We start from the raw sequence: 20,943 nt of genomic DNA, 5'->3' as shown, positions 1-20,943 counted from the left end.
CATTTTCCCCCCAAATAATCTTTTCTTTCCACAATTCTGAATGATTATGACTTAACTTGAAAAATAAAATGGTGAGAGAAGGCTTGAGAAAGGCTGCCTAAAGACTGCATTGTTACCATAATGAACAAAAGCCACACTGCATTTCTTCGATTAGGTTGGGAAAAAGCGAAGAGTCTGAAGGAACTGGTGAGACTGATGCCCTAGCAGTGACCAGTAACTGGAGTAGTGATTGGTACTGCAGCCACATCCTCTCCTCAGCACCGCTCACAAGGGAACAAACAATAAAAGAGCCCCCGCCCCAACCCCTTGGTTGATAGGCAAGGAAGAATAATAGAAGTCAACTCGGTTTTTCAGAAAAGTTAGTGTAGCAACACATGTACTAGAAGCCTGCTTGAAGATAGAAGTACACGTTCAAAGACATCAGAACCGAGTGGCAGAAAACTTCAGGTAAATACTACACTACTTCAAAGTTGCACATCAAATGTGAAGCAATTTTTTTTTAAACAGAGTTATGCACAACAGGTACATCTACAATCACATGTACACAGGTACACAAATGTGTGCACACACATTAGCACTCACACAGTTATTACAGACACTCACACCCATCGGTGATGAGGTTTGCCAGTGATGGTACAACAAGCTGTGATTTGTGTGCCACCACATAACAAAGCTCTAAGCAAGCTTCAAGACCTTTGTACCTTTCCTCTGTGATCACCACCTGTTAATGTCATGTTCTCAAAGGTCCAGGTTCCTAAAATCTTAATTCAGTTTCCATCAGAGACAAGCAAAAATAGGAAGGGGGAGCTTGCTCTGATTCTTTTTTTTTTTTTTTTTTAATTCTGTTCATCTTATATAGTCTTGTTATCCAAAGGGAAACAAAACCTTATAAGAGGTTCCTTTTGGCTTAAGTTTCGGTCAGAATACTGATTGATTTGTACACACTAATTTCTTGAATATGGGAAACTGATCTCTTTATAGGAGCCCTGGGCATAGGAGGGAAAGTGTGTCAAGGAAAGAACCAGAAAGAGGGGGAGAATGGAGGGTGAAATGGGCAGGCCCAGAGTGGCAGAGGGGGTCTTTGTGGAGAGACTTTTTGAAGAACTTTGCTTCATTTAGGGGGAAAATGTAGGTTTTAAATTTTTTTAAAAAATAATGGTTTTGGAAATGTTCAATCAATTTGCAAGCAGAACATCACAGTATTGTATATGAAGAAACAGATCCTCTGTTCTCCAGTTCTGTCTTTATAACGTTGGCAAAGTTCAGTCAAGATATCAGTTAACATTGAATGTGGACAGAAAGTTGCAGTTCTGTTCATGAACAAAACTGAGATAATCTGCCCTTTGGTCCTGCATTTAAAATATTAGAAATGTCCCATTCAGATATCAGTCCAGTTGAGGTTTAAGTCTTTGATCAAGAAAAGTTTTGTATACATACTACTCAGAAAGATTCCAGATCATACCTACCTTCTCAGGAACATAACCTTCTTTATCTCCTCTTATTTCAAGGGTTTTCAACTTCAAAACTAAATCTAAGTATTACACATTAGTAAAATTGATATTGGCCATGTTTATACATAGGTCAGTAACATTCTTAAGAAGGAGCAAGTTGTGAGATGTTCACTTTTATACATTTGTTTCCTTTCAAAATGACACATTAGAGATGGAAATTAGAAAATAAAAACAAATTAGAGTGAATTTCTTAATTCAAAATCATTGGATCTATAAGGCAGCACTAAGAATGATCTGTGTTAAGATTACTCAACTGCCAGCATCCACTTGTAGGCTTTTAGAAATCCAGGTTGCTTTCTATTCAGAAGCCTGTGAATTCTCTTTTAGGCAGATCTGGAGTAGACAAAGATGAAATTCCATAAGCATCACGTTTCTTCTAAATTTTTTGTGGCAATGTAATCACTCTAGGAAAAAAATAAAAGATGACAGAATAAATGTTAACTTTCAGGATTAAACTGTGAAGCGCTTTTACCCCCACCCTGTTCTAAAACAAAATTGAAAATAAAAAAAATTGAGCTAGTAGTTTTGAGAACCATATTGAGGACACTTCCTTGGCCAGGACATACGTAACTAGGCTGAATGCCTATGACAAACACCAGCACAAGCCTGACAAAGACCTAAGGGCAGTTACTCCTTTTGCCCCCAGGCTCCACTCTGAATTTTCCAGTGGATAGCAGCTTTGTCAATGTGCATGCACTGCTCTACTTTCTCCCAGTGAGGCCAGCAAGTCAGCCTGGCATTGGGTGGACAAAGAGAAGCTTTTTCTTCTCTCACATGTTTGATTATGCCTTAACCAAATTATGTGGCATGAGTCAAATGATTCAAGCACAGCCTTGGTGCTAGTCTCCAGATTCAATCACTAAAGTGTTAGTCTCTCAGTCGTGTCTGACTCTGTGACCCCGTAGACTATAGCCCGCCAGGCTCCCCTGTCCATGGAATTCTCCAGGCAAGAACACTGGAGTGGGTTGCCATTCCCTTCTCCAGGGGATCTTCCCAACCCAAGGATTGAACCCAGGTCTCCTGCACTGCAAGAAGATTCTCTTACTGTCTGAGCCACCAGGATTTCATCTAAAAGAGCAAGGTCATACCTGCAAAGGAGATTTGAATGAAATCTCTGTCTAAAAAAAAAGAAGAAGAAAAAGTTCTGGTATTACTCTCTTGGCCTTTTGCTTATTGAGAGGGTACATAATTGGGAGTGGAACAGAGGAAGGGTGTCCGGTATACTGAAGAAGGTGCTGGATTGCAGAAGGGATGGGGATAAATGGTCAGCAAATTGATTACAGGATGTGAGTGTTAAGACCAGGTCACATTGAAGAACCAAATATTCCATTTCATTATAGCTGACCTAAAAGAATCCATGGAAAGCATTCCCCAAAGTAGGCTGCTAGTACAAGATCTTGTGTTAAAACAGGGGTCACAAAGCCTGACCTGACTGAGCAACTGAGCTGAACTGACACATGTTAACTATTCACTCTTTCATCAGAGGTTTTCAAAATGTAACCACTTGCATCTCCATACAGCATCAAAGCGCTCTACTCCCCTCCCACCTACTTATGGCCATTCATCATGATTTTTTCTATAGGGCTGTTCCTCCATGTGAAAAAAATTTTTAATTAACACCATAGATTAGGAAAGATATTGTTTTCCTGTCAGCAGTGGGCTTAGGAAATTTTAGATTCTATGTATTTATCAAGTTTACATAGGATGAAAGGTGTGATCAGTAGAGGTTAACCATGATGGTCCATGCTCAGTTATCTGCTGCAAAATTAGACTCTACTAGCATTACAGAATTGTGAAGCTACTGTCAGCTAGAGGTTTTTAACAGAAGTTTAAGGTTAGAAAGGTACTGTACCTAATTTGGTTTGCTTTGTTTTAATATAAAAACGTTCATACATAGTATACTGAATAGGCTTTAAAGGAGATTTCTTACTACTCCCTGTATTTCACAAGTGTTTTCCTAGAAACATACAAATTAAGCTCCATCTCACTACCCCAACAACATTACACTAAGCCTGAAATTAGGGGCATTTGTTCCTATTAGAGCTTTCTTGCTTTACTTTTTTAAAAGTGACAGGGGTTCTGATAAAAATTTGATTCATATTTCAATTGCTTTCCTATGACACCTACACAGCAGCACTGAGTGAATGATAACATACTAAACCTAGCAAATAATGGTGTGGTTTCAAGTTTACTTTACAAAATATATTCGTCAACTCTTGATTAGCCTTGCCAGTAGAAAGAAAGAATGCTATCGAAAACAAGATAATCCAAAAATAATTTAATTTGCTTTTGAAATGCATTATGGGAACTTGAGCCACAGATTTACCTGTATAATCCTGTTTTACTTAGGTCAATATTAAAATGAGTTTACATTCCCCAAGAACATTTCAAAGAACACCATAAGAAATAACCCAGAAGCTTGCTGGCTGGCAAAGGAAAGCAATTTGGGATTAACACTCCATCAGAAAGAGTCTGCAAAATGAATCAAAGGCCTGACAGTCATATCTGAGTTCTGTTTCCTGTTCATTTTGATATCATTTCACTACCAGGAAGGCAAATGGTGATGCTTTTAATAACGTGATCTGATTTTGATGTATTACTTCCACTTGAGACTGATGGGTTATAAATAATTACTGTCTCAGGTATTCTAACTTTCTGATTAAGCAAAGGTCTTTTTAATGACAAGTTAATTTCACCCCTTCTCCAGAAGGGAGAAAAGCTCAATGGACTCTGATGGGTCAAAACATTTTCCTACTCATGGCCCCCCAAATCTGACAGATTTCATTTTCTTCTCAAAAACAAATGCAGCAAATGTTTCTGTTTTTATAATTATATAAATCTGACCATTAATCTTTAATATACTGATAAAACACACATGACATCAATACTCCCAAAAATGTGTAGGGTGAGCAATGTAGGCAGTTCCTCCAGGGCATTCCAGGTCTCTTCATATGAATCTCAAACATGCTTCTACTATTGCCTAAAGTCCAAAAGAGCAGTGGTTCCCCTGCCCAGAGAAGCCCAAATAACAATACATCCAGTTAGTCTCTCATTCTTTTTCCACTCTCCCCAATCCCATGGCCTCAGTTATCTTACTTCCAATCTTCCTAGAACTAAAGAAACAATTCAAGTTCTTTGGAAAATTTTATTAGACAACATGCGATCCATCCCCATGGTCAACTGGTGATCACAAACAAGCAGGGGCAACAATAAGTAAAGCACTGAAGATGAACAAAGTAAATGAGGAGAAAATGGGAGCATTTAACCCAAAGATGAGTGTATAATAATACAGTTACATTACTTAGCTTAGCATTGTCTCTGGCTTATATGTAGATTTTTTTTCCACCAATAAGAAACAGATCATCACATCTTTCTATGCCCTGTAAATACATAGGAAGATGACTCTAAAGAGCTTAATTGAAGTGCTGTCCCTCAAGAGTGAAAACTAGCAATAACTGCTGCTAGTCTTTACAACACCAATCATAACAGACTGTTGTCTCCTTCATAGATTGGAAGCTCAAATATGCTTCTCCCTTAACTGGCAATGGTTTTGTGATGGAATACTCAAAAGAATCTGTTAAGGAAAATGAATGATGCTTGTAAACCTCCATCTCCTCAAAGGTCAGTTCAATAGCTTCACACCTGCCATTTGAAAGCAGGCCCTGGACCACTTCTGCATGCTCATTCAAGTCTTGATCATCCGGATACAAACTATTTGGGGATCAGCTACAGGATTTTCATCGCAGGTCAGCTTCTCTACTACCTCCCAACACACACTCAGGCCACTTCATGCCACTGCCTAGTTACTGAAGACTCAAGGAATGCAAGTTACTGGAATTCTAATATAGGCAGTCTCTGATTTACAAGAGACATATTCCAGGGCTCACTGTTTAGTTGAAACTCAAAATAAATTATCCTGTGAAAACAATGTCATAAATAAATAGTGGACAGGTTCGTAGGTTCGTTCACTCAAGCAGATCCCAAACTGAGAGGGGAATGATTTTGACTGCACCCGATGGTCGTGTATAACATCATTTCTGTGGGGAGACATGTTCGAAGTTTCAATATGAGACTCCAGGAAAAGATCTCTTCAAGCCATAGCAGTAAGAATAGGGTCTCCTAAATTCAAGCAGCTGTAAGAACAGGGCCAGGGTGGCAGTAGAAACTATGGTCAGAGTCACAGCCACAATTATGTCCTTCATGGGTGGCAGTAGTGGGTGGGGTTGGGGAGGTCTGAGGGTGAGGACAGAGGCATAACTTATGAAAAAGCAGGAGTGGGAATTCCCTGGTAGTTCAGTAGTTAAAATTTCATGCTTTCATTGCCGTGGGCACGAGTTTGATCGCTGGTCAAGAAATTAAGATCTCACAAGCCACATGGTGTGGGCAAAAAAAAAACAAAAGGAAAAAGCAGCAGCAGGAGTTTAAAACCATATTTATTGGTCAGACTTTCTAAGGCACCGTGGGTGCAGGTGTGAATCATTTTCAAGGTGAATTTAGAGACAGTCTTCATTGATATTCTCTAAGTTTCAAGTCTACAAGTAACAAATTAGTAATCATAGAGAGGCAAATGATATAAATTGTGAAAACTAGCTAAAGTGACTACAATTTATGGGGAATTGGATATTCAGTAAATCCAGAAGATCTGGTTAGCACCAAATATAGTGTGGTCAATCCAACCATGAAAACTGCTTTAAACACCAGCCCAGCTGCCTCTGTGCCAACAAGCGAGACCAGAGCAGGCAAGCAATGCTGTTCCTGTGAGCTGAGCACAGGCAGGCTGTGAACTAGGAGCAGCAACTTCTCAGGAAAGCAGTCTTCCCCTCTGAGGGCCTCCCTTCCCTCGTGGAACTCCCAGAGTGGCCTCACCTTTACTGCCAGAGAGAGGCTAGGAAAGGCATGTTTTCCTGAAATTATCGAGGGTAAGACTCACAGAAAACCACCCATAAGAAAGGGGGTGTCAGGAAGCTAGAGGAAAAGTGCAATAACTTTCTCATTTCACTAAATATTTCAGTACATATTTTCATTAATTCTAAAAGGAATTAGTCAGAAATAGTAAGGTACCCTCTAAAAGAATGCAAATCTGAACTAGGACATAGGTCTAAATTAAAAAAAAAATCTTTAAAAATCCCTATTTCTCAAGTGTGCAGCCTAACATCTGAAAAAGAAGATGAAGATCTAAGACCTGTTGCTGAACAACCAATAACCAATGCAGAATTGCTAGGGAATTCATTTAATGTCTTATGGTGAACCTATTGTCTTGGCAATTTTTATCAGTAGCCTTAAAATTAGCAATCTGATAGTTGTGATAAAAACTGAGTGTGCTGTATTCATTTCATTATTATAAAATGTAGCCTTTTTCATCTCTCATTTCTCACTCAGGACCACACAGTGTTTTCCAGCAAATGATCTTCACCATCTTCGAGCCTGGCAGCACCTCTTAGACAAAACATACTGCAGGCTTTAATTAAGCATTTTACAAAAGTTATTTTCCAATACTGCCAATAAAATGTCTGAGCTATTTTTACATAGTCGTAAAGCATTTTTAAAAACGGTGCTAAGCAAAATGAATTTATTTTTAAACAAAGATTTTTATGTCCCTAGGAAAGGATTTGATTTTCGAGGCTTCTAAAATCTTCTTCCCTGACTGCCAAGGGCAAATTTGAGTTTTAAACAAATGAAGAGCATCTCTTACTACAATGCGTTTTCCCCCACCTGTCTCATCTTATTCTGTGTTTTGTTTGCACCATGATGGCGCCGACTAGAATATCAGATGTTATACATATGGACAAAAAGGAATTGAAAAACTTTTGGCAATAACTGGCAAATGTCAATGGATTATTTGGAAAAACCACACACAGGTGACTTTACTTAAGGAAAGGACCACTAACAGACGTTTATTCTGTTAAATTAAGAAAGTTTATTCCTTTCAGTGTTTCTGTGAAATCCAAATAGATACACAGAATATTTGTGTAAAGATGAGCAAACTCCTCCTGCAATCAGATTTAAAACCTTCAATTCCAATACAAGTTATATTCTTTTATTCCAAAGCTATAAACAGTTCAATGTAATGAAAATGATCCAATCTCTGGTGGATGGCTCACAATTATAACACTCTGAATGAATTACTTACAAGCAAATTGGATACTATCAGATTCAAGAAGACTTGGAAATTTCCCCAATCTTGCCTATATCATAATCTTCATCAATAGGAAAATAGCAGATTGAACATCTGATGAAAGGGCAGTGTGGTATGCTGGGTGGCGCACTGGACTTGAAATCATATGTACAGGAAGCTTGGGGCTGGTGCACTGGGATGACCCAGAGGGATGGTATGGGGAGGGAGGTGGGAGGGGGGTTCAGGATGGGGAACATGTGTACACCTGTGGAGGATGCATGTTGATGTATGGCAAAACCAATATAATACTGTAAAGTAAAAAAAAAAAAGAAAAAAAAACAATAATAATTAAAAAATTAAAAAAAATAAATCATATGTATGGGTTTGATTTTCTGCTCTGCCACTTACCTCTTCGACAATGGGAAAGTTCTTAACACCGGCTTCAGTTCCAGTACCTACTATCCCCCAGTAAAATAATGAATGTAAATATGCTTTGCAAATTATAAGGCAGTAGGCAACTGTAAAGCATTTCCTCCATCAACAAGTTAACAATGATCCCTTTTAAATCACACACAAGATGCCTGATCTCTCTCTACACTGGTTATCCTCACCTATTTCAACATGAAAACTTGGGGGTCACTCAAAGAGTTTGTTTCCCAAATAGTTTCCTGTCGATGACTCTGAAGCCTCTTAGTTCATGTTTGGTAATTAGGGGGAGGAAAAGAAAGCAAGAGATCTTATTTGAGTATTGATGCATGTGTGCTAGTCCTTGTTTAAAGAGGATACTTTGCTAGTGAGTAACCAAAATTCCAAAATCACCTGGGATGCATTACTCAAAAATAGAATGAATCCACATAAATAATGATTGCCAATAGCTTTAGTTAACTTTAATAGAATGAAACCCTCTTTAATTGTTATAGATCAAATACCTCTACTCCAAATAACTGTCCTTTTTTTTTTTTTGGTGGGGATGAATGTTGTCTAAAATAAGTGACCCAACAATGGTGACTGAGAAATCTCTGCTATGCAGAAATTTAACTCTAGTAATGTATAATAAATAAGTCCAATAAACAAAAAATTTGCTCTCAGCATCTATAATTTATATCAAGAGGATTTGGCAGTGGTACACTGAAAAGAAGCTTATACCTCCTTCATGTTAATAACAAGGACTAAAATTTCAAAAGGTAATTAATACAGCTTTTTTTTTTTGCTTTTTAATACCAAGTACTATTATAGCATTACTAATTTGCCCAATTCTCTCACCCCTCTAAGAGCTGCTCTTACCTTCTCATCTTTGGAATGGAAAATCAGTGAATTTTTTTAACCCTAACTAACTTCAAACTATGAATTCTCCATCAGATACAACAGTAAAAGAAGTAAAAATGCATTCATAAATCAAGAGCCAGAATAACCATATAAAAAAACTGCATTCTCCTTATAAATGTTAATACTTATAACTCATGTGTTTAAAATCTGAGGACTTCACACTTCTTAAATTATTTCATTTATTAAAAAGTCAAGTCCAGTTTATATTTCTGGGTGGTTCCAACTGTCTTAAACAAATGGCTTTGAAGTACTTACTTATATGCAATATGACTTGTGGGTAAATGAGATTACATATTAATTTTGTGTTATATGAACAAAGCTGTCTCACTGCCTTATGGGCTCCCTTCGTTTCACTTAAGTTACAAACAGATCCCAACTATAAAGATGCCAATTCTGAACAAGCATGTAAACCATTTTAAGTGAAAACTTAAAAGTGGGATTTGGGGACACAGAACTTTAGCTTCGTGTTTTTTCTAAATGTAATAACAACAACAACAGTAACAACAATGACAGTAGTTGCATTAGTTGCATAATAATTCATGTGTAACACTTACGATGTGTCAGGCACTGTTTTAAGCATTTGCAAAAATTAAAATTACCCTGAGAGATACCTAACTCCTAATGAAGACTGTGCCTTTGTTCCTTTGTCAAAGCATTTTTGTTATTTTCTAAAGTGATTTTTTAAAAAAAATTTTGTTAGGAAGGTGAAGCACGATCAGAAATGGGGGAAAACTATTCTACAGCTTTATAGTCACAAAATGATCATAATCAGCCAGCTTGTTCTTAACCCTTCACAGACAACATTCCCCCATATCAATTTGCATTAAGGTGGTAGTAAAAGTAATTTCCTTCAGTTTCTTTCTATATATCCTTCCTTTTATATATCTCAGCAAATAATGTACCTTAATCAGTCTCAGGACCAATCATTTTTGCAAGAAACTAAATCACCTGTTGAAATTGTTGAAATGTCAATGTTTGTTAATCCAATGACAAAATTAAAATATCTTATATTTGCAAAGTGCTTTAAAGGCCCAAAGTCCTTTCACATTCGCTCTCTTGTTTTAACCTAATCACTTACGTCCCTTTGAGATACAGCCTCCTTGCTCCATGAAGTTAGGAATTTCCTCAAGGAACAACACATTTACAGAACATTAGCCTTCAGAATAGCTACAAAGTTATTTGAAGTTATTCATAAATCAGTAACCTATGCTAAAATAAATGTTAATTATTTCATGATCTAGATAATATTTAGGAAGACAGGGTTTATTTAAGGAACAAGAAATTTTCACTAATTTTCATCTTTGCTGAAACAAAGAGTAGTGGAAAATACAGACAAACCTCTATGAAAACTTGTCCTTTCCAAAGCACCCCAGGGACATAGATTGCTATGGAACACCCACATCAATATCAGTTAGGCTCAAACAATGGCTTAAGACTAATTTCCAGGTGTACTTTACAGAATAAAATAGATCTGTTCTTGAAAAGCTTGGTATAAATTAAGTGCTTGGAAACAGAATTGTATATTTTAAATGCATGGTTCTGTTAGTGCTGATGATTGTGCGTGTGTGCCCACACTTGTGTGTGGGGGGCAGGGGCCCTCACAATTTAAAGGAGACCTGAATTGAATCCTTTGGCATGCCAAAGCATCCTTTTGTCGTTTTAATGATCACTCCTTAATGTGTCCATGCTACAAACATGAGTTTTTGTAAGGCAAGTTTTCTAAAGCAGGGGGGAAGAGGGGGGGAGGGCTACACCTGCACTAAATAGGGAGCTTGTTAGGTGACTGTTGTGATCAGTCCCCGACTTGTTCTGCCTGATCAAGCACAGTGGGCAGAGATCCAATCACAAAAGCATTCCACAAAGCAAGCAAAGCAAGAATCTTCACTAAACTGACTACTGGAATGAAAACTGCTGGGGTCCATCCCTTCTCTTCCCTGGAAAAGAAGCACATATCAGTAAAGAGGGGAGGCAGTGGAGACTATGGAGACATCATCCAAAATCGTTTCTCAAGACTATCTCCAGGGACACTGATAACAACACTGCAAGATGTATACAACAGATTTACTTTAAGTCTTATTTCCAAGTCTGACAGATCCTATTCTTTCTTGTTTCTTCCTTTGGAAAAGTAACCCTTAAAAAAAAACTTTCACTCTTCCAGGGTAAGCTGCCCCTGGGGTCAGGTCTGCCCCCAGCCTTACTATCCTGCTTTACTGAATTGCCCAGAAAATGCACCAATTAGATATCTTAAATGGTTTTTAAACCTTTCAAACAAATAGTCATACCCATTATTGTGTTGTCACCATACCCTCTTTGGTGGGGGCGGGGCGGGGGGGAATTACATGAAGAAAATGTGGCACAGCAGATGACTTGCCTGTCACTATTAGTGACATAGAAAAGGAACTCTCAAGGTTTCCGGCAATTTATCCTGTGTAAAAACAAAACAAATCAACACCAAAACACATTCCAGAGTCAAACACCATCTTCTTTCAATTGTTCTGGATTATTTACCTTTGGTTCCCGCCAGACATTCACACTAACAACTGAGATTCAACCTTCTTGGTAAATCTCAGCAAACCAACATAACCATGACTGCTTCTTCAAAAAGTAATTTTCTGAGAAGCTCATCAACCCACAAGGGTTAACGGTTGATTATTACTGCTTAATATCCAGTGCTCTTATTAAATGACCTGCAATTAAATGTGGTCATTTGTAGAAAAGCAGCTTTTACATGTTGATTTGAAAATGAATTGATGGGATTCAACGGACAACGACGTCCTCTTTGCGTAAATCAAAGGCTATCTGAAAGCATCATGTTACACATCCTTCCGTTTAAACTACTTCTAAAAAGTCGAACCAATGTTTAATCGATGATCAGAGCTTTCCAGGTAAAGAAACTTACTATATTAAAATTTAAGTTTTAATATAATAATGATTCACATGAATGAATGATTAAAACAGAATTCTACTTTCCATTCTAAATAAGCACCAGTGAATGAAACATACTCCTAACACTGTAACGGGGGAGTACATCGATTTATTAAGGAATCACCACTAACTTCAGGGAAATGAATTAAAGAATCACCAACCTCTTTGGGGAGAGTCGAACTTCCCGTTGTCACGTCTTGCAAAGTCCATTCTCACGTACGTGTCGTCGTCGTCAGAATCTTCTCGCTCTGGGGGTCTGGGCACCCGGCCGCGGCCAGGTGATCGAGGCGGAGCGGCGACTGCAGCAGCAGCCCCACCGGCTCGGTTCTCACCTCCGGCCAGGTCTGCTGATGGGTTTGGGGGTCTGGGGTTCGAGCCACCCGCAACGTCTTGGGCCCCCCTGACCGCGGCACCAGCAGCATCGGCAACAGGTAGGAACCAGCGGACGGAGGCGGAGTCAAATCCAGCGGCTGCCTCGAGGCCGGCGGCCGCTGCGCCGATGCCGGGAGCCGCGACCAAAGCGGAGGCGGCGGCTAAAGCCCGGCCCAGGGCTAAGGTTGGCACGGCGGCCGCGGCCGCGGCCGCGGCGAAGGAGGCGGATAGGTCTCTCTCGAGGCTGTCGGTAGGGAAAGCAGAGATGGCGGCTCTGGCGGCTGCAAAGAAACTTTGCGAACGGCTTTGTGGGCGCCTTCGCTCGAGCTCTTCTAGCAGTAGCAGCCTCGCTACAGGTGGTCGTTCGGAGCAGCGGCTGGGGGAGAGAGAAATGTTCATACAGCACTCAGAAAATGGGTCGACCACGTAGATGCGACCAGTTTCGGCATCGTAGCGAATGGCACTGTCAGCAAAAGGCACGGCTGGTGTCATCGCTGGGTTGAAAATCACTTCGATGTAGTCACCTTCTTCCCTATTAGCACTGCTCCCTGTAGCACCGTCCAGAAAGAAGGGATTGGCACCTGGGATAGCTCTGAAGAAATCTGAGAGGTTGTCTGCTGGATTTGGAAATGGCACTCCGAACTCAACATTCACATAATTGGAAAAGGCAAACTGTCTGGGGTCGGCAATTATGCCCCACACACCTGGAAGTCTTTGAAGACATGGATCTGGCATATTATAACCTCTCTTAGGGAAGTCAATGTTGACGTAGCCCCCGGGGCTGTCGGCTTCTCTCTGCTCCTGTGTGGGCTTTTGTGGTTTTGGCTTGACTTTGTTTCCTTTTGTCATAAAAGGAAGTCGATTAGGTCTCTTAGCCTTGTTCTTGGGGGGCCCATCACCTGAACGCTTGGAAGGTGATCCCCCATCTCTAGGCTTTGAGAAAGACCCTTCGACTGAAGGCTTTGAAGCTGTATCTTTGGGGCCTCTGTTAGATGAGACTTCCTTCTCTAGGCCCTTTCCTAGGAGTTTTCCAGGTAACATTGGTACATACTCACTGTGGTCACTCTGTCCCAATGGGGAGCTCCGAAAAGGATTTGGCAGAGAGAAGTAGGAGCTCCAACTTTTGGAGGAAGAGCCTCCCTGAGGATTTCTGGGGTTTTTAGGAATGGCACCAGCTCCAGGGGCCATGAACATATAGTCACTGTCACTGTCATTGTCCTTTGAGTCATCCTCTTTAGCAGGATCAGGTGCTTTTGGAGGACTTGGCACAGGTGGTGGGCTCACTCTGGGAAACATCATCATGTACCCTCTAGAATCTTCGAAAGGTGATCGAGAGTGGCGCTTTTTAGATAGAGAGACATTTTGAGGAGCCATGGGCATGTAGTCACTGGAGCTTGCGAGAGGAGCAGCCACGCCTGGCCTCATTGGCACATACGGATCATCCTCATCTTCATCAAAAGCTCTGGCTCTGTGGGGACCCCGAGCTGCACCTTCTGGGGGCTCTGTGTCTTTCACTTCTTTGGCTTCTTTACGTTCTTTTGTGGCCCCTCTGTCTGCACAAAAATAAAGTCGGAACCTTCCCCCAGACTTCCCTTTGCCACCAGTTGCTGCACCTGGTGGGGGTGGAGGGGGCGGAGGTGGTGGCATTTGCTGTTGCTTGCTTTGAGTTAATTTGCCAAAGTAGGATCTTTTCTTCAGAGATTTCCCACGATCACCATTGCCTTCAGGCCCCTTCCCACTCCCTGAGCCTTTGCCCCCTCCTGAGTTCTTGCCACCGCCTGAGCCATGGCCATCTCCGGGTCCCTGGCCATGGCCTGAGCCATGCCCACCTCCAGCTCCCTGGCCACTGCCTGAGCCATGCCCAGCAGTGCCCTGGCCATCCCCAGAGCACTGGTTTCCTCCTGCACTCTGGTCCCCAGAACCGCTGCCACTTGAGCCATGACTGCTACTTGAGCCCTGACCACCTCCGGAGCCATGCCCCCTGCCTGAGCACTGACTTCCCCCAGAGCTTTGGCTACTGGAGCCTTGCCCGCTTGAACCCTGTCCATTTCCTGAGCCCCGGCCATTTCCTGAGCCCCAGTTGTTCATGGGCATATAGTCACCTTCGTTTTCTTCCTGATCCTCTTTGCGCTGAGGACCGCCTTCTTCCCCTGAGTTGCCAGAGCCAGAACTAGAGGCTTCAGAAGACACGGGATCTCGGTCGTGGAGGGCTTCTGCAGGGTACGGGATGCACACAGGGCTGGGTGCGGCGCGGCGGAAAAAGCTGGCTGGCACTGAAGTCGCTCTCCTGGATCTGCGCCCTCTGGGCAGGTGTAGTCTTCCTCGTCTGGAGCGGGGCACTGGCTCACTGGGTGTTATGTAGCGCCTGGCGAGGAGCATCTCGTCTTCCCCGTCACCGATGGCCCGAAGGTGGCAAAACTGCTCAAAGCGGGACCTTCGGAGCCAGCCGCCGGGCTCGAGCGGCAGCATGTCCAGGTGCCTCCTAGTGGACAGTAGGGTTAACAGGTGGCCGCCGATGCTGATGCTGTAGCTGCGGCAGCGGGCTCTGTATTCGTCTGCACACAAGGCTCTCATCTTCTCCAAAAACAGCTCGTGCATGTTTTGGGCCACCACACAGTCATCCACTTGCATCCAGAGCTCCCCCGGACCGATGACGGTGGACCTGCCGACTTCCAAGAAGAAATACTGCTCCGAGTGCCCACAGCGACGGATGCTCAGGAGCTGGACAACCACGCTGGCCACTTCGGTATTTAACTTCACGAACAGAACCTCCTCGTCGGTAAGACAGAGCCGGAACACGCCGCTCAGCTCTTTTCGGTGCCCCAGCCCCCTGGGTTTGACTATTACTTGCCACACATCTTTGTAGAAGGGTGGCTCTGCCGCCGCTGCAGCCGCTAGCGCGGCCGGCTCTCCCTCCGGCTGCGCGCCGAGCCTGCCGCAGCGGCGGCGCTTGCTCTCGAGGATGAGGCGGCTGAGCAGCAAGTACCAGCTCTCTTGCTCCGACTCATTCTCGGCCACCATTGCGAAATACTCGTTTTGGGTGAAAAGAGCGATGAGGTGTGGGTACCTTGCGTCGGCCCGCTGGCTCACCGAGAAGCACTGGTACAGGGTGATCACGCGCCGCGGTGCAATGAGCGCGGGGACCGTGGCGCCGGAGGCGGCCGCCGCCGCTGCAGCCGCCGCGGCGCGGACACTGTGCCGGAACTTCCTGGCATTTTCGTAGTATTCCAGCCGAGCTGGGGCGTCGGCGGTCTCGAGTTTGAGCACGAAGTAGCGCCAGTGCCCATGCTTCTGCTTCCGCAGGTAGCCGCGTTTGCAGACTTCGTCCCCGACGGGAAGGTCCTCCTCGTCGGACTCCGAGTCTGACCGGGAGCCAGTGGCCGTGGAGAGCCACATGGCTCCCGGACAAGACGACCCGGTCCCAATGAGTGCGGTGGGGGTTCCCGAGGAAAGAAATGGGGTGGTCGCCGCCGCAGCTAGAGCCGCTGCTGTTGCCGCTGCTGCAGCTCGCAGTCTCCTTGTCGCTTGGTCGCGAGCGAAGGAGCAACTAGCCATGGTGATGCACGAGGGTTTTAAGGTGAGCGAAAGGGAGGGGGGGTGCTCGGGGACGGGAGAGTTGGGGGAAGAGGCCGTCTACCCCCTCCGCCCGCCCCCCCCACCTCCCCCTAGGCCCGCGCCCCCGCCCACTCCACTCCAAGCGCGCGGCGGCGGGCAAAACAACACGTGACCACTGCCTCACGCGGCGGCCGCTGCGGCTCCTGCTACAAGCGCAGCAGAGGGGCGCGAGCCGCCGCCAGCAGAGGTGTGCGAGGGAGGGGGTGGCCGGCCGGAGAGGTGGGGCTGCCTCCAACCCCTCCTAGACCCTCTGGGAGAATCTCCCGGCCTGTGGGTCTCGGGAGGACCCACGGGAGGAGGCGGGGCCCTTGGCCACGCTGGTTCTAACGAGGACTCCAAGGAGGCACGGACTGGGGGTCGGGGGAGTATCGGGAGAAGTTCGAGAGGGGCGGAGGAGAGAGCGGCCGGAGACGGCGGCCGGGCGGGGGCACCACGGGCGGGCTCGATTGGCTGGAGGGGGCGAGAGGTGGCGGGAGGGGGCGAGAGGTGGCGGGATGGGGCGGAGCACAACGATCTCAGGCGGCGCCGGGGAGGAGAGCTGGCAGGGTCCTGGGACGGCTTGTTTGTTTATTTGGGAAGCAGAAGCCAGGTGAAAGTGTTGCAAGATTCTCATTGGATGGGGTGGGAGCCAATGGGAGGGCCTAGCAGGCAGACCGCCTCGAATTAATTAGTTTGGGGGGCAGGAGGGGTGCTGAGGGGCAAGGAGGCGTGGCTTGGGGCGCAGAGTGGGCTCCGCTGTCTGGTTGTCGCGCGTTCGGCGGTAAACAACCCTCTGCAAATAGCTGTTAATGGTACTGATAAATTCGTGCAAATCCCCAAGCCACGCTGACCCGGGGACCCTGTCGGGTGCCCTCTCTTCTTCCCGTCCCTCACATAAATTCTCTCTTTCTGTCACAGTCTGGTTCACTAGTTCCCACCGCACCCGGCGAGCCAAGAGTCTCGGGAGAAAGTGTGGGCAACCCCTGGAAACGTGTTAACGACCAGGGCCCTCAGACCTGCCGCCCACCGCGCTGCAGGCACTCGCGAGCCTGCTCCAGCCCTGATAAAAGCCCGCAAGTTTGGGGCACACAAATAACAGCGAGGTTTTGAAAATGAGCCTCCTCTTTCATCAGGGTGCGTTTTTAGTCCACGAAACGTAGGTTGGCTAAAGAGGGTGGTTCTGGCTGTTTGATTAATGCTGACTATGAAAGCACAAATTTGGGGGCCTGCAAAGTATACAGCCATGTTGGAAAAAAAAATCGGACTCGATTCTTACTCAAAAACAGCAGTGTTGAGCTGTGGTGATCTTTTCCCGTGGGAGAGGCTTTGAAAGGCGCCTTTAAGAGAATTTCAGAATAATATTGTTTCCCTTTGCTTGATCAAGAGCGAAAAACTTTAGAAAAAGAAAAGCTCATACCTAGAACAAAGGATCATACTTAACACATATCCTAGAATATATTTAGCATTCCTCACGTCAAGAAAGGAAGCTTTTTGCTGAATCTCAGTGTACAGCTTGACACCTCAAAAATAAGAACTACTGCCTCCTCTGTTTCTGGACAAACTGCTGGAATGTGGAGTGTAAGTGCAACCTCCTGAAGTGTTTCTCAGTGTCTTTCTATCCTGCTCTCTCTTTTACTAGGATTTCAGCTTCCTAAGGGTGGCAATGGGTTGATGTTACATTAAAATGTCAAAGGAGTGACCGCAGTTGCAAAGAGGGATTTTGGAGAGGGAGGGTGGGATGTGGTATTTCTAAAAGAATGGAATGTCAGTTCACCTTTGTCCTTGGGTAGATGCTGCAAAGCGTATTATTTATAAAATCTAACAGTAAACCAGGCAAGGTATACATCATAAAAAATAACCCCCAACCCTGCCCTCTTAAGAATTTGTTCTCTGTTAGAAACAGAATAAACACATTTGGATGAATGGCTCCTTTTTGATGCTCCCATTTTGAGAAAAAAAGATTTGGTTTTGGCTATCTCCAAACAAAACAAAACAAAACAAAACCATTATCATTTCCTCCGCTGCCACCGGTTTATAAACACAGTATATTCACAGGTGCTAGGAGCAGCCGTGATTTCTGAAAGGGACTGGAAGTAGAAGGAGAGTGGATGCTGACAGAACTCTGACTGGAGCTGCTACCCACGTTTCGGCTGCTTGGTCACATTATGTAGAAGATTCCCTACTCTTATAACCAAAATGATAATTAATAAAAACATTTGAGATTTTTATGATAGGTGTTATAATATTTCATAAGCCTTTACAAGCACCGGTTTTGCTTTAGATAGACGTATTTTGAAAACAAAGCCATGCATTTGAAAGTGCTTTGAGTAAAAAACAAATGACATTTTAAAATGTATTGAAAAACATTAAACTGCATGTTGAATATTTGGAAAATACTGAGAATAGTAGATTTAAAAATCCTCATCTCTTTATAGAATTTTATCGTAGAGTGGTATGCTTACAATGTATATAATATTTTATCTTTTTTTCACTTAACATTACATGATAACATTTGCCCATATGATTATAGATTAGCCTAAACATCATTTAAAATGCAGTAAAATATTCTAGGCAGTTGTATATTAATGTACTTAATCATCACTCTGAGGTATTTAGATTGTTTTCATTTTTTTCCAATATTAGAAATAATGATGCAGGGAACATCTTGGAACCTATAAAAATTTTTTTAATGTTGAGAATTATTCTCTTGGGTAGAAACCGAGGAGTGGAATTACTGAGTTGAAATATATGAATATATGAATCTCATGTGTTGTTTTTCAAAAATATATCAGTTTACCTGATTACCACACTGATTGCCAGAGTTGTATATTGCTTTTTTAAATAAAATTACTGATAAGATGGGTGAAATGGTATTCCATGTTGTTTTTTTTTTTTAACTTGCAATGTTTTATACTAGTGAGAATTTAAAACTTTTACATGTATTTGTGGACAATAGATTACCTTCTGTAAAGTGTCTTTTTGTGTCCTTTGCCTTCCTTAGTTGTTGGATTCTTAGTGTTTTTTTTCTTATAATGTGTGATTTGTTTACATAATAAAGATATTAAAACTTTGTCATATTTGTTGCAAATTTTCCCCAGTCTACTGATGAAAAACCACTACTTTTAAACTACATTCTCTTCTGTTTTGAAAGATGTGTAAATTTGACATAAGGAGGTCTGTAGTGTAGTTGAGAAGGGAGATATTGAAACACACATCTCACCATGATCACTTCTAACCTTTTAAACAAATTCACATATCTAAGCTTATGTGCTATTTTGAAGACAGAACTCAATTTATTCTCATATCAACAAACTATAAGAGAGCATCTGTACTTGTTAAATGTTCTGCAGCACTCAAATAAGCAATACTTCGTGTTAACAAGACATTATTCTCTAGGAGAGAACCCTTTGGACTTACCAATGTATTAAAAAAAAAGCATGAAAATAATTTTAGACAACTACTGTGAAAGTTTAGGAATGCTGATTATTTGTATCCAAACTGTGTTATTTGACTGCAGCAGAATGGAACTAGAGATGTAATGAAATGTTTTATAGAGGGATTGATTTTACTTTGTATGTTTCCTACATTGGGAGAGGATGTGGTAATATTAGTATTTGTGAATAAGGAGAATGTATGGCTTGAAGAATGTTTTTTCCTTTACATGGGTTAGCCAAATCTCTTCAGTTCTAAAACTTGTTCCAGTACTGAAGCTCTCTGGAGGAGACAGTCATTACTGAATTGCACCAGGTGCTGTAGCTTGTCTGACATATATTTAAACATTCATTTTCCTGGACAACTTAATGATATAGAATAGTTGTTTAGTTTAGGTCAGGTTTCCATAGGCAAAATAAAGCAGAGAGCTGATACAGACCTCTAGATGGTTCAGGCAAAATGGAGAGACTTTGTGTTTAGCCTGAACTTACCAGATGGTTGCTTTTAATGTTCTACTCTACTTTGGTTGTAGATTCTTATCTCTAAAATTTTCTGTTTTTATATTTAGGACAAGTTACCCCAGAAAGCTGAAAGTGTCATAATTTCTGTAAAGTTTGGACTCTGAAACAAGAATCTCCAACACAGATTTTTAAAGCAACAGATAAGAAGTAATAAAACCTATAATATTTCTTATTTGTTTACTAGAGTAGCTGAGGGGGGAACTCAAGCATTTCAGCTGATATTTTACACTTAGAAACTAAGGTAAATGGATAAATACAGCCACACTACCTTTGAAATAGTTTCTATTGAAAAAATATGCCTTGAGTGGGGTTTGCCTTTAAAAGGAATTTCCTGTGAATCCTGTTTTAAGAAAACAATTGTTTGACTGAATTGAGTAGTCAGTAGTAATAAAACCTCATCTGCTTTTTTTCCTTATACACATGATCATCAGTCTTCTAAACTCCACTTGTACTGAAATCAAAATGGATAATAGAAGTGTGAATTTACTTAGCTTGCAAACTGTTACATTAAATATGGACATTATTCAAGAGAATAAAGCCAAAGAGGAAAAAGTAAGCAGTATAAAAGCACTATTATTCTTGCCCAATATATAAATTGTCCTTTAAGTACTAACTCTATAGTCTTTGTGAGCTAACATCCAATTATGTTGATAAAAATGTGGTGCTACCTTGATATTAAAAATGATGCTAGTGATGATTGCTTTCTCTGTGTTAGGACATGAATAAAATCATGCACGATAAATGATGTTTTCTACACTATTAAGGCAAAAAGGGCTGCCCTGTGATTTCTAGCTGCAGCCACCACTTCGCAGATGATGGCTTTTCATCTCAGCTTAACTTCTGTGCTACTCAAAATCTCTGCTGGAGAAAACAACTGTCAAATGCCTGGGTGTTGCACACAGAGCAGGTTTGTTTGCTGCTTTTGTTTCCTAGCAGTCTGCAGCTAAAGTAATTAGAGTAAATACATGGCTTAATTAGGCTCCTAAAGCTTCCCTGTTATCTTAGGAGTCAATTGAAAATTAACTCAGTTAAAAATCAAGCATTTCTTCCCACCTGCAAAAGATAAAACTCATTTGGAAGTGACTTTTAGTAAGTAAACAGAACATCAAAACAATTAAATCTAGCAGATTTCAGATACATGTCAATG

The 20,943-nt window shown here is 42.4% G+C and overlaps 1 protein-coding gene and 1 long non-coding RNA gene across 4 annotated transcripts; one reads left to right on the top strand and one right to left on the bottom strand.

The window, feature by feature from the left end:
- Positions 1-1,107: 1,107 nt before the first annotated feature.
- IRS4 (insulin receptor substrate 4) lies at positions 1,108-15,804 on the bottom strand. The gene is made up of 2 exons (XM_006080966.3): positions 12,039-15,804; positions 1,108-1,915 (listed from the first exon to the last, which is right to left on the bottom strand). The coding sequence occupies exons 1-2, from the start codon at positions 15,802-15,804 to the stop codon at positions 1,911-1,913; spliced, it is 3,771 nt and encodes a 1,256-aa protein (XP_006081028.3). The 3' UTR covers positions 1,108-1,910.
- LOC112582248 lies at positions 15,693-18,480 on the top strand. 3 transcript variants are annotated; one of them, XR_006548612.2, is made up of 3 exons: positions 15,693-15,826; positions 16,762-17,421; positions 17,899-18,480. It is a non-coding gene; the product is annotated as an uncharacterized LOC112582248 (long non-coding RNA). The 3 variants fall into 3 exon arrangements; XR_006548611.2 differs by lacking the exon at positions 15,693-15,826 and adding an exon at positions 15,962-16,051; XR_006548610.2 differs by lacking the exon at positions 15,693-15,826 and adding an exon at positions 16,465-16,655.
- The last annotated feature ends 2,463 nt before the right edge of the window (positions 18,481-20,943 follow it).

The sequence above is a fragment of the Bubalus bubalis genome, chromosome X (genome assembly GCF_019923935.1).
Source record: "Bubalus bubalis isolate 160015118507 breed Murrah chromosome X, NDDB_SH_1, whole genome shotgun sequence".
Taxonomy (NCBI): Eukaryota; Metazoa; Chordata; class Mammalia; order Artiodactyla; family Bovidae; genus Bubalus; species Bubalus bubalis.
This window is presented reverse-complemented; position numbering and strand designations above follow the sequence as displayed.

What these genes read in the sequence shown, in the direction of transcription:
- IRS4 (XM_006080966.3), bottom strand. Translation starts at nt 15,804, where the DNA reads ATGGCTAGTTGCTCCTTCGCTCGCGACCAAGCGACAAGGAGACTGCGA.